The 13,964-nt window shown below is 36.8% G+C and overlaps 1 protein-coding gene across 3 annotated transcripts in view; it reads right to left on the bottom strand.

Annotated features, from left to right (window-relative positions):
- Positions 1 to 560: 560 nt before the first annotated feature.
- VAMP7 (vesicle associated membrane protein 7) overlaps positions 561 to 13,964 on the bottom strand; it is a 64,532-nt gene continuing 51,128 nt past the window's right edge. For all 3 annotated transcript variants that reach the window (XM_035712377.2, XM_025460497.3, XM_025460496.3), the window contains 3 exons: positions 8,188 to 8,255; positions 5,178 to 5,270; positions 561 to 2,431 (listed from right to left, as the gene is read on the bottom strand). In XM_035712377.2, the coding sequence (XP_035568270.1) occupies positions 2,363 to 2,431; positions 5,178 to 5,270; positions 8,188 to 8,255 (230 nt within the window). In that variant the 3' untranslated portion in view covers positions 561 to 2,362. The remainder of the gene's footprint in view (positions 2,432 to 5,177; positions 5,271 to 8,187; positions 8,256 to 13,964) is intronic.

Raw genomic sequence — 13,964 nt, 5'->3', positions numbered from 1 at the left:
TATCCATTCTCGTGCCTCTGCCCTCCTTCCCCACAGGAGTGCTGCTAAGCCTGCCAGGCATGACCCCAGCCAAAGGCATGGACTTCTAAAACTTCAGACTTGGAGTTCTGCTGCTTATTAAAACTCGCAATAATCAGCCCCTTTTGTTTTCCCTGTCAATGGTTTTGGGAAGTGTTTTCCTTGTGCAATGCCCCATGTACTGCTCGCTCTCTCCCCCCTACTCCCCCTGATCAGGGCTCCCTCCCCACCCACCCCACAGCATCTGTGATTCTTTTCTCCCCTTAATCACTTCTCCACACCTCCTACCTCCCATGATGTGGCCTTTTTCTCCTGCTAGTTGTGCAGTCTGTTCTCTCAGTCCTCAGATTGATTTCTTGGGTGTTCAGAATTATTTGGATTTATCTAACTGTGCTCAAGGAACAAGGCAAGCATAAGGTCCCCCTCCTCCTCCTTTTTAACTTCTCCCCAGGTCACACTTCTTAATGTATTTTTAGCATAAGTAAACTATGGCAAAATGTCATCAGAAGAAATCAGATTCCAAGAGTAAATTCTAAAGCTCATTACATTACTCTTAAATTTTATTAATGCCTTCAGTTTGTGCATCATTTAAAACAAGATATGTGCTTTATAAAGCATTCTTATACATAAATAGAACAATGAACAATTAAGTGATTTATCCTTAAAACATGCACATCATTTTTATTCAGGTGTGTATAAGAAAGGGAAATAAGCTTTAAGTCTTTTTCTTTGGATTAAAGACATTTGGAAATTATTATTCAGGAATCCCAAATGTTTTTCCTGGAACAAATGTGTTTTCAAATAAGAAATGTTGATGTAATCAAAAGGCATTAGTGTTGATAAAGAAGACCAAGAAATATCTGTGCCATGGGTAATCACCAAGAAAAGAGTTCCAGGGGAGCCTAAAGTATATGTCGAGTAAACGAATCCAGTAGCATAAATAAAAAGGTTTAGATGGAAGAACAGGTAGCATAAGCCAGATTATGGGACACATATATATTCAAGGCACATGGCTAGGATTACACAGGTGGCTAAGTTTTATAGACTACTTTGTTCTTTCATTTGGAAAATAGTCAAATGTTATATAATTTCCATTTACTTGCATTCATTGATAAATAAATGCAATCAGATTTAGGTAGCAAATGTCCTTTCAGATACACACCAAAAGTACATAATAGCTAACAGATGCCAGTGTAGCCAAAGCAGTATGATTATACTCCAGTTTTCCCACATTGCAGTTAAATGGATGTAAAGCTGTCTGGTACTATTCCTATATATCATCCTGTCTATTCTCAAGTTTCAAAACAATCCTTCAAAACTAGTCAGATTACAGAATTTATTAATCCATAAAGGATACCAAAACTATTATTCAACAGAACTCAAACCCAAACCCTATAGTTGACAATATTCAGTTTGGGCTTTTCCCAGACTGGAAAAAAAATTCCCACACTACATACCCCTCACACACGTAAAATACTAGTACATCCACTGTGGTTCTCTTATTTTTCTCTGGTGAACCAGAAGAATTTGCTTCTCCACCTCCTCCAGTATCCATTCTGTTAACTATATAATTGCCCTAAATATCCACCAAAAAAGGAAATATATAAAAAAAACCCAAAGCTTTCAACCGTATCTAAACCATCATCTTTTAAAATCAACTGCAATGGGGAAAAAGAGGATATCATGCTCTGCAAGGTTTATGAAAGGTCAAAACTTTCTTCCTGAACATGAATACTAGGAGGACAAGATTAATTTTGTGTTTCTAATGGGCTAGCAAAATGTTCCCCAGATGACTGACAGAAAATGTCTAAAACTTTACCTGCATGGGCTCCTAGAAACAAGCAGCACCAACAAATTAATTACAATCCCCCAAATAACAATTCTCCATTTATACTGTTTTCAAGCACCTAAAACTCTTCAATAGCAAAAGACATTAAGATGAGATGTTAGCAATGCTATCTGTCTCTGGCATACTTTTGTGTGCACATACAAAGTTCATCCAACATCTTAGTAGACAGCTCATAAGACTGGTCGTTTCTACCTTGGTGATGGCTTTGTGCAATCACAAACAAAAATGTTTTTCTAAATAGATGACTCTAATTAACATACTAAAGAAACAAAAACCTTTTTAAGGCTACTGCTGCAATAAATGGTTCAATCTGAAGTGTGCTGGAATAAATTGGACAAAGATAAATCTGGAAGCGTACAACAAGATTAAAAAAAAAAGAAAAAGAGGGTTGAAGAGACTGGCAGACACCATCTGTCAGAATTCAAAGGCTTGAGTCACACAGATTGCTTTTAACTCCTTGTTGTCTCATATTCTTGGTTAATGATAACTTATCTTTTATTTCTTCACACAACTTGGCCATGTAAATCCACCACAGAGAGGTGACACAATGATATAGATGAACACCTAGAGGGAGAAGGAAGGCAATTTTATTTTCTTAAATCTATCATAAGCTCATAAATAATATATAAAGCAAAGTAAAAACCTATTAACAGATACTGGTTCCATTACACAGTAGCAGTTGTGTAATAATATAATAAACCAATCAAGTACTTTCAAAGGCAGAAGTGCGTTAAAGTGATCCTTTCTGATATAAAACTCACACATCTGACATAAAACTTCATATTTATTTATTTTTTAAAGATATTATTTACTTTTTAAAAAAAATATTTTACTTATTCACTCATGAGAGACAGAGAGAGAGAGAGAGAGAAAGACATAGGTAGAGGGAGAAGCAGGCTCCATGCAGGGAGCCCGATGTGGGACTCAATCCCAGGACTCCAGGATCACGTCCTGGGCCCAAGGCAGACGCTAAACCACTGTGCCCTCCAGGGATCCCCCTTAAAGTACATTTTTAATAATAAATGCTTGTTCACATTACTAGATTCCAAAAAATAGATTTATTTTAAATATTGGCTTCACTGCCAATTGATTTAGTCAATTGTCTTGCTTTAAATTATGACTTTTTTTGATATCTTTAAGCAGTTGATTTCATAACTCAACACTTGGGGAAAAATATGTTTCTGAATTCCATGCTTGCTCCCAAAAGTCAGCAGTGTGTTTTTGCCTTACTTCTCTACAAATGAGTGGGAGGGGGATGGTTTACAGCAAATTCTGGTTATTAATGAATAAACTACTTATATATACACACACAGATATTCTGATTTGACATTAAGTTGACTGCCACAGCTGAAATATAAGGATTTTTAAAGCTTAAGTGCAATATATTAGGTGACAACAACTTTTGGGAAAGATTGAGACTGCATTAACAGCAGTGCTATGCATGTAATAAGTAGTCAGTAAATACAATCTGAATTTAATGATAATCCAGCTTTATAAAACAACCTAAATTTGCAGACCCAACTTGAAGGAAGAAGCTAAGCTGAGGAGCCTAGAATGTGCCACCTGAGTTATTTGAGGCTATGGCACAATTTCCAGTATAAAATCAACAGATCAATTGGCTGCTCTTCTCTGTTAGGTAAATGCAGCTATCTAAGGTGGAGGTCCTTCAAAAGAGTTCAAGGAAACGTGGAGCTGAGTCATAGGTAACTGCTGAGAGTTAACTTTGGGCTTCTGCAAATGGCAAGAGGATATGGAAAAAGTCGGCTTCTCCTTCTGCCCTTCCTCCTCCCTATGCTCTCTCCCTCTCTTATTCTTTCTCTTTCTCTGAAATAAATACATAAAATCTTAAAAATTTTGAAACATAGCTATGAAAAATTAATACATAGAATGAATAGGGATGAAAAGAAAATTAGCTTGCAGGAAGAGTGAGCTGAATAATTCTCTCAAATGTAACGCAAAAAAGAGGAGTTTAAGCATATTAAGAAGGTTACCAGACATTCAGCATAGTTCAAAGAGGTCCAATATCTGCTTACATAAGGGTTACAAAAGGACAACAGTATATATAGACTCATTTATAAATAAGAGATCTACTAAATAAACCTTAGAAAATTAAACTACATAATGGCCACTTGGTATTTACCCCAGAAATGAAAGGACAGTTAGTTATAAGTATACTTATCAATGTAATTTTATATATTGATATTAAATGTAGATCATATTATCAAGTCATTGGGAAGAGAAATACCATTTCCCAAAATTAAATGCCTATTCCTGACTAAAACTTTAGGCAATTCAGAAACATAAAGTTCTTTAACTTGACAAGAATTCATAATATATACCACTCTTTTTAAAAAGATTTTATTTACTTGAGAGAGACAGATAGAGAATGAATGGGGGAGGGACAGATGGAAGAAGAAGGAGAAGCACTCTCCACTTGAGCAAGGAGCCCAATGTGGACCTCTATCCCAGGACCCTGGGATCACGACCTGAGCCGAAGGCAGATGCTTAATCGACTAAGCCACCCAGGCGTCCCTACATATCAGTCTTATAAATGAAATATTAGAAGCATTCCAATTAAAACCAGGAACTAAAGATGTCCACTGACACCATAATATTCAACATTGCTAGTAACTGCAAATCATATAGACATACATACCTATATAAAATTATATAGAATTATATATTACATGTATATATAAATTTGATAAGGCTGAACTTATTAATAGATGGTATCATAATTTACATATAGTATGAATCAAAAAAATCACAGCCTATGGCTTGTGAGCTAGGAATGGTTTTTATTTTTTTAAAGGTTCAAAGAAAAAGGATATGTGACAGAGACTACATGCAGCCTGAAAAGTATAAAATATTTACTATATGGTTCTTTACAGAATGCTTGCTGACTCCTTAGAAAAGAATCAGAATACAGAAGAATAAACTGAAAACTATTACAACTAGTAAGAGTTGTACAAAGTTGACGATACAAAAAATAGATATATTAGAAAAAACAGAAATAAAGAAATGGAGCATGCAACCAACTAGAAAATAGAATTATAATTAGAAAATACGGAATTAATTACAAAATGTAATTTTAAAAGAATCTCATTTCAGTAGTGACAAAAACATGAAATATCCAGGAATATTTGGAATGCCTTGCCTGACTCCTTACATATAAACATTCTCAATAGGAAGATGGGGTTTCAGAATATTTTGGAGTAACTTCATAGGAAAGCTGATTATTAAGAATTCCAGCAACCAGTTTCTTAAAGATTGAAAAATAAAACAACACACTAAGATGACAAAAACTTACGATTGATACGATGATGATGATGATAGTGAGTTTGAGATTCTTCATACACATGGCTCGTGCAAGATTTCTACTTGTTGTTTTGAAGGTGACAGACTCGAAAAAAAATAAAACATTAATTATTTGATCCCTGGCACAGACTATGTGACCGATTTGTAGTAATACCTGTAAAACTTTTACTTTCATTAATCATGTTGAATCATGAATTCATTACTCTTTTCATGGGTAGAGACTAGCCATTCATAATCACTAGATCTCAGCGGTACTCTGTCAGGTGTATGGTAGGCAGTACAAGCCCACTGGAAAAGCTTCTTCCCTTTTTCTTGTCCACTGAAGTAAGGCAGGTGGTGTCAAGAATCAGAAGTGGCTCCTCCTGCTACTGTGAAAGCCTTTTCCTCTTTATGATCCCAGGAAGAAAGGTTGCAGAAAGCTAGTCGGTTGCAAACACATTTGCCTGTTCTGCCCAATATAATCCTGAGATTTTGAGCCATAAAAATCAGTTCAATTTCCATATGAAAATATGTATTTACTTGTATGAGGCCCAACACCCAAGGAACTTTGCTCCTTCAGTTATCCATTTTCTTTTGCAACACTGACTTCTCAGTATCTACTGAACCAGTCCCACCAGGACACAAAGAGTTCAAAACAACCAAACAACAAAATTCCCTAATAGCCCAGCAATTCTACTCCTAAGTATATATCAAACAGAGCTGTATGCCCAAATTCACTAAAAGTGGAATGAACATCTCAATTATCCATATACTTCATATACTCAAGAAGGTAGAGGAAAACATGCACATGTATAGGAAACATGTGGAAGATATAAAAAAGAATCAGATCAAACTTATAGAGATGGAAACTCTATGAGGAGGGAATAACAGATTACACACAACAAAAGAAAATTAATAGCAACTATCCTAAATGAAATACAGAAAGAAAGACTGAAAAAAATGAACAGATCAACGGAACAAAGTAGAGAATCCAGAGTAAGAATGGATTCCCCAACAGGAGAACATGGATAAACAAACTGTGGTAAATACACTTATATAATCAAATAGTACAAAACAATAAAATAAACTGTCACATTGGACAATATGAATGAATCTCATAGTGTAACAGTGAAAGATGCCAGAGAGAAGCTAGTATATAACATATGAATCCATTTCTATACATTTAAGAACAGAACATCATCTAGGGTAATAGAAGTCATAAAATGGTTACCTCTGTTGGGGATCATTAACAGAAAGGAATATGAGGCAGCTTTCTACAGTATTCGAAATGTGTTTTTCTTTTTTTATCTTAACCTAAGTGGCAGTTATATGCATATAGACACGTGTAAAAAGTAACTAAGTGGTACACTTGCTGCACTTTATTCAGTATAAAAATCTATACATAGAAACACACCCATAAAGAAACACACCCGTTAGTTAATTAGCACCTTTTGTTATTCTGGGTCACAGAGTCAACAAAATTAAAGACTTATTTGGAAATTACAAGCTATACTAACACTGGCCAGACCCAGACCATTCTAGCTAAAGAGAGTAATCTTCATGGATTAAGAATTTGATCTGCAGGAAAAAAAAAAAAAAAGAATTTGATCTGCAGGTATGGGATCAGACACTTTTTTGCCCCATAGTAATGGATTACAAAGTGAGCCTTTATTAGAAACCTGGTATTTTGAGTTGCTATATGGTACTATGCTTCCTCGCTTCCTCCAATTAACATGTGCTTTGACTTAAAACTATTATCCTCCTAAGAACTACTGTTAATAGATGCCCCTGTACAACTGATAATAACAATAAACACTGAAGTAGTTCTTACCATGCACAAGACACTGTGTTAGCACTTTGTGTGCATTATCTGATTTAATGAGATACATCTCCATTTTACAGACAATGATCCTGAGGCACAGAGAGGTTAAGTAACTTGCCTAAATTCACACAACTACTAAGTGGCAGAGACAAGAATCAATCCCAGGCAGCCTGAGTGTAGAGCTTGTGCTCCTAAACACTACAATCTAGCTGCCAATAGATCCATCACTCATGGATCCATTTCAAGGTATAAGCTACTCTGGTTTTAAATTTGTAATTGTGTAGGGCAGCCTGGGTGGCCCAGCGGTTTAGCCCTGCCTTCAGCCCAGGGTTGGATCCTGGAGATCCAGGATCAAGTCCCATATCAGGCTCCCTGCATGGAGCCTGCTTCTCCCTCTGCCTGTGTCTCTGCCTGTGTCTCTGCCTGTGTCTCTCTGTGTGTGTGTGTGTCTCCCATGAATAAATAAAATAAAATAAAATAAAATAAAATAAAATAAAATAAAATAAAATAAAATAAAATAAAATAAAATAAAATAAAATAAAATAAAATAAAATAAAATAAAATAAAATAATAAAATAAAATAAAATAAAATAAATTGTAATTGTGTAGACCTAAAAAATTTAACTGATCTCTGCCGTCCATCTATCATCTTTCCTGAAAACCTTCATCCACTATCCAGACGGAAAATGCAAAGACACACATCATTGTAGCATAAGTAGGTAACAGAGACACACTGAAACTTTTAAGGCTCGTTGGTCTTTCCCAATTTGACTCTTGCTTGATACAGTGAAGGCTCAAGCTGTCACGGTAAGCAAGAAAGTGACTGAATTGTCCAGTTTTCAGGATTCACACTGGATCACAACTGGCCTGCATATTTATTTGTTTCATGTTTCACACAACGAATAGCAACAGAATGTTATATGCAGCTGAGCTAAACTATAAAGGCATCAATCTAAAGCTTTAAAAATTTGTTTCAGTACACCGAGTATGTTTCACAAATCAAAATTTCCTTAATGGTTACTAAGGGTTGTGGCTTTCATTCTATGCCTCATTGTTATCCTCAACATCACAACATAATCACGTAATAGAGTCAGAAAGAAAAAACCCTGTAAATAATTATATTTAACATATTTCCCTATTATGTTAGTCATCAGTTTGTCTACTTTAGATGCTGAACAATATTACCATATCTCATACTTACCGAATCCACAAGATTTTCTGTTTTATCTATCAATAATTCCAATCTTTCTCCTCGCTGAGCTACCAGATCTGAAAATGTTGGAGAAACCAGAAAATATTATGTTTATATTACAAATAGGCAATTTTTGTCTTTAAGCAAAATCTAGTTTTAATTATACCTGGTATTCTTGAAAACTCATATATATTAGAGAAGCACTTTTATCTTTAAGTAATAAAAGACTTTATTTAGTAAAGCTGATCAACTATAAAGTAAGGGTTGGCAGGTTTTTTTTCTGTAAAAGGCCACAGTCCTAATATTTTAGGCTTTCTTTTTTTTAAGATTTTATTTATTTATTCATGAGAGATACAGAGAGAGAGGCAGAGACACAGACAGAGGGAGAAGCAGGATCCCTGTGGGGAACTCGATGTGGGACATCAGGATCACACCCTGGGAAGGAGGCAGACGACCAACCGCTGAGCCACCCAGGTGGCCCTATTTTAGGCTTTCTGACTCAAATGGTCTTGCCATAATTACTCAACTCTGTCAGATATAGACAATATGTAAATAAATGGGTGTGACAGTATTCCAATGGAACTTTATGCAGATTTGATCCAAGGTTTACAGTTTGCAAACTCTAAATTAAGGATACAATATGAGAGTCTAAAAAACGAGCTCTCAAAATGAGTGAGAGTTGGATACTTCCAGAGTTATAGTATGAAAAATTCTACAGACTCTCTCTCCAACAAAACAACTATAACTTGAAAAATCATGAAAACAAACAACACTTACCACCACTTAAAATCTCTGAAAACTATGAATGTCCTAAAGGCATACAGCAAATGGAGAAACCTATACAAAACAGTTATGTAATATTTATTTTTTAAAGATTTTATGTATTTATTCCTGGGAGACACAGAGAGAGGCAGAGACACAGGCAGAAGGAGAAGCAGACTCCCTGCAGGAAGCCCGAAGTGGGACTCGATCCCAGGACCCCGGGATCACACCCTGAGCCACCCAGGTGCCCCTTATCTAATTTTTAGTAAGTCAGTCTATGGCACTTAAGCCATAACACGCTCCACCCCACAGCTGAGCCAGAAGCTCTACTTCTGGCAAGTAAAGTCTGGAGGCTATTTCCCTCCAGGTCTCCATCAAAGGCTATGCTTTCTCTGCAGCTGGGAAAAGTCATTAACATTTCTCCTCCCATCTTACCCCAGGCCTAGATCCATGATGCACAGAAGTTCTATTCCCACAAGGCATGCCTGATAGGTCCCGGGTTCCTTTCCTTCACCTAGCTCTACACATAGGGCACAAGCTCTTTTAGAATTTGGATTAGATTTCCCTGGATCAATTTATGTCTGGGGAACTGTTACCAAAAAATACAGCAGTTAGCCTGCAATTAGTGGAGGCTAACATCTGGGTGTAACAGCAACAGAGACAAGCTAGAAGCTAAACAGGGAGATCAGGAAGAGAGACACTCAGGGAAGTTGTGTCACTCCAGTGTGACTGTACACGCTCAAGGATAGTCCCTCTGGGAAACGACATTAGAGACTGCACACTGTGGGAAAACTAAAGTTCAAAGACAAAGTCCGGCCCAGTCATTAAGCAAATAACCAAACAACCAACCTCACAGGATAAGAATCAGTACCCAGAGTTGCTATAATACATTAACTAAAACACCTAGTTTTCAACAAAAATTATAAGATATGGAAAAAAAACCAGGAAACGGATAAATATACAGGAAAAAGAGCAGAGGTTGGAAACTTACTCTGCGGCGGGGAGGGGGAGCACTCAAGCTATTGGAGTTACCAATGGAATGATATTAGAAATCACTAAGAAGGAAAATTTAGGAGATGAAGCAAAAGCAGTGCATAAAAGGAAATTCATAGCAGTAAACACCTATGTTAAAAGGAAGATAACGCACAATTCAGTCTATAATTGTATTCCCCTGAAATTCATATATTGAAGCCCTAACCTCTAACTGGATGGTATTTGGAGATAAGGGACTTTAGGATATCAGTAGGTCTAGATGAGGCCCTGAGGGCTTATGGTGGAATTAGTGTACTTGTAATAAAAGTCACCAGAGAGCTTACTGTCGGTCTTACTTTCTGCCATGTGAGGACACAGTGAGAGGGGCCATCTGCAATCCGGGAAGAGAGTTCTCATCAGAATCTGACTAGGCAGGCACCTTGATCTTGGACTTCAACACTCCAGAATCATTGAGAAAATGAATTTATTTAAACCATCCAGACTACAGTAATTTTTTTATAATAGCTGGAGCAGATTGAGAAAGAAAAGATCTCATACTAATAACTGTCTGCCTTAATTAACATACTAAATCCTAAGCTAAAGGAAATAAAAAAACAAAAATTTAAAGACAGAACAGAAAAACACTAGAGAAAAATCAATGAAACAAGAAATAGGTTTTTGGAAAAGATCAACAAAATTGACAAAACCTTGCATAAACTGAGCAAGAAAAAAAGACAGACAACTCGAATTACTGGAATAATCACTATCAATTTCACAAAAACGAAAGGGATCCTAAAAGAATACAATAAGCAAGAGTATGTCAATGTATTAGGCAACTTAGATGAAATGGATAAATTCCTAGAAAGACATAAACCAGCAAAACAAATTTTAGATGAAATAGGAAATCTGAATAGTTACAACAAATTGAATGATTACAATTTTTTAAAAAATTTGACTATAGTTGATGCACAATTGTTACATTCATTTGGGGGCACAACACAGTGATTCAGTTTCTCTGTATGTTATGCTATGCTTAGCACAAGGGTAACTACCCTCTGCCTCCGTACATGCTCTCCTCAACTATATTCCCTGTGCTCCACCTTTCACCCTTCTGACTTACTAATTCCCATAACTGAAACCCGGTATCTCCCACTCCCCTTCACTCATTTTGGCCACCCCACCACCACCCTCCCCTCTGGTAACCATCCATTTGTTCTGTGTATTTATGGGTCTATTTCTGCTTTTTTGAAAAAAATTATCTATTTATTTGAAAGAAACAGAGAGAGAACGAGTGGAGGGATGGAGAGAGGGAGAGGGAGAAGCAGACATCCTGCTGAGCAGGGATTCCCCATGCGGGGCTCAATTCCAGGACCCTGAGACCATGACCTAAGCTGAAGATAGATACTTACTTAATCAACAGAGCCACCCAGGTGCCCCTTTGCTTTTGTGTGTGTGTATGTTCCTTTGTTGTTCAGATTCTACACATGAGAGAAACACATGGTATTTGTCTTTCTCTAATTGATTTATTTCACTTAGCCTAATACTCTCTAGGTCCATCCATGTTGTCGTAAATGGCAAGATGCCATTTTTATAGCTGCATAATATTCCATTACATGTACATACTGCATCCCCTTTATCCACTCATCAATGGACACTTGGGCTGCTTCCACATCTTGGCTGTTGTAAGTAATGCTGCAATAAACATAAGTATGCATATATCCTTTCCAATTAGTGTTTTCATTTTTTGGGGGGTAAATACCCTGTAGTGGAATTATTGCATCATATGGTATTTCGATTTTTAATTTTCTGAGGAACCTCCATACTGTTTGGACAGTGGCTGTCCCATCTATACCAACGAATGCTGCGTGAGGGTTTTTCTCCACATCCTCACAGATGCTTGTTATTTTGTTATTTCTTTATTTTTGATACTAGCCATTCTCACCAGTGTAAGGTGATAACTCATTGTAGTTTTTATTTGCCTTTCCCTGATGATGAGGGATGTTAAGCATCTTTTCATGGGTCTGTTGGCCACGTGTATGTCTCCTTTGGAAAAGTGTCTGTTCATGTCTTCTACCCTTTTTAAAATATTTTATATATCTACTCATAGAGACACAGAGAGAGAGAGAGAGGCAGAGACCCAGGCAGAGGGAAAAGCAGGCTCCATGCTGGGAGCCCGACGCGGGACTGGATCCCGGGTCTCTGGAATCACACCCTGGACTGAAGGTGGCGCAAAACCGCTGAGCCACCTGGGCTGCCCCTTCTGCCCATTTTTTAATCAGATTGTTTTCTTGATGTTGAGTTGTATAAATTCTTTGAATATTATAGAAATTAATCCCTTATCAGATATCATCTGCAAAAATCTCCTCCCATTCTGTAGGTTGCCTTTGAGTTTTGTTGATGGTTTTCCTTTACTGTGCAGAAGCTTTTTATTTTGATGTAGTCCCAATAGTTTTCGCTTTCGTTTCCCTTGCCTCAGGAGACACCTCTAGAAAAATGCTGCTAAGGCCAATGTCAAAGAAATTACTGCCAGGGTTCTCTTCCAGGATTTTTATGGTTTCAGGTCTCACATTTAGTTCCTTAGTCCTTTTTGAGTTTACTTTTATGTATGGTTAAAAAAAAAGTGGTCCAGTTTTCCCAACACCATTTCTGGAAGACACCATCTTTTCCTCATTGTGTGTTCTTGCCTCCTTTGTCATATATTAATTGATGACATAAGTGTGGGTTTATTTCTGAGCTCTCTATTTTGTTCCATTGGGCTGTGTGTCTATTTTTGTGCAAGTACCATGCTGTTTTGATTACTACGGCTTTGTATTATGTTTTGAAATCTGGGATTGTGATACTACCACCTTTGTACCTCTTATGATTGCTATGGCTTATTTGGAGTCTTTTGTGGTTCCATACAAATTTTAGTATCACTTGTTCTAATTCTGTGAAAAATACTATTGGTATTTTGATTGGGATTATATTGAATTGTAGATTGCTTTGAGTAGTATGGACATTTTAACAATGTTGATTCTTCCAATCCATGAGCTTGGAGTAATATCTTTCTGTTTCCTTGTGTTGTCTAAAATTTCTTTCATGAATGTTTTATAGTTTTAGAGTACAAGTCTTTCACCTACTTGGGCAAGTTTATTCCTAGGTTTGTTTATTCGTTTGTTTTTTGGTACAATTGCAAGTGGAATTGTTTACCTAATTTTTTTCTGCTACTTTAGTTATAAGCATATAGACACACTACTGACGTTTTAGTATAAATTTTGTATCCTGCAATTTTACTGAATTTATTACTTCTAGTACATTTTGGTGGAGTCGTTAGGGTTTTCTCCATATAATATCATGTCATCTGCAAATAGAAACAGCTTAACTACAACCTCACCAATATGGATACCTTGTATTTTGGTTGTCTGATTGCAGTACTCTGTTGAATAAAAGTGGTGAGAGTGGGGACACCAGGGTGGTGCAGTCGGTTAAGCATCCAATTTTCGGTTCTAGCTTAGGTCATGATCTCAGGGTTGTGAGATCAAGCTCTACACTGGGTTTTGTGCTCAGCACAGAGTCTGCTTGAAATTCTCCCTCTGCCTCTGCCCCACCTCTCTTGGACTCTCTAAAATAAATAAACCTTTTTTTAAAAGGTGGTGCGAGTGCACATTCTTGTCTTTTTCCTGATCTTAAAGGAAAAGTGCTGCGATTTTCGCCAGTGAGTATGGTAGCTGTGGGTTTGTCATGTATGGCATTATTATGTTGAGGTATGCTCCCTATAAAATCACTTTGTTGAGAGTTTGAATGCATATTCAATTTTGTCAAATACCTTTTCTGTATCTATTGAAATGATATGATTTTTATTCTTTTTAAAAATTTTTTATTGGAGTTCAATTTGCCAACATATAGCATAACACCCAGTGCTCATCCCATCAAGTGCCCCCCTTAGTACCCATCACTCAGTCACCCCCACCCTCCACCCACCTCCCCTTCCACTCCCCCTTGTTCGTTTCCCAGAGTTAGCTGTCTCTCATGGTTTGTCACCCTCATTGGTATTTTCACTCATTTTCTCTCCT

The sequence above is a fragment of the Canis lupus genome, chromosome X, assembly GCF_003254725.2.
Source record: "Canis lupus dingo isolate Sandy chromosome X, ASM325472v2, whole genome shotgun sequence".
Lineage (NCBI taxonomy): Eukaryota > Metazoa > Chordata > Mammalia > Carnivora > Canidae > Canis > Canis lupus.
This window is presented reverse-complemented; position numbering and strand designations above follow the sequence as displayed.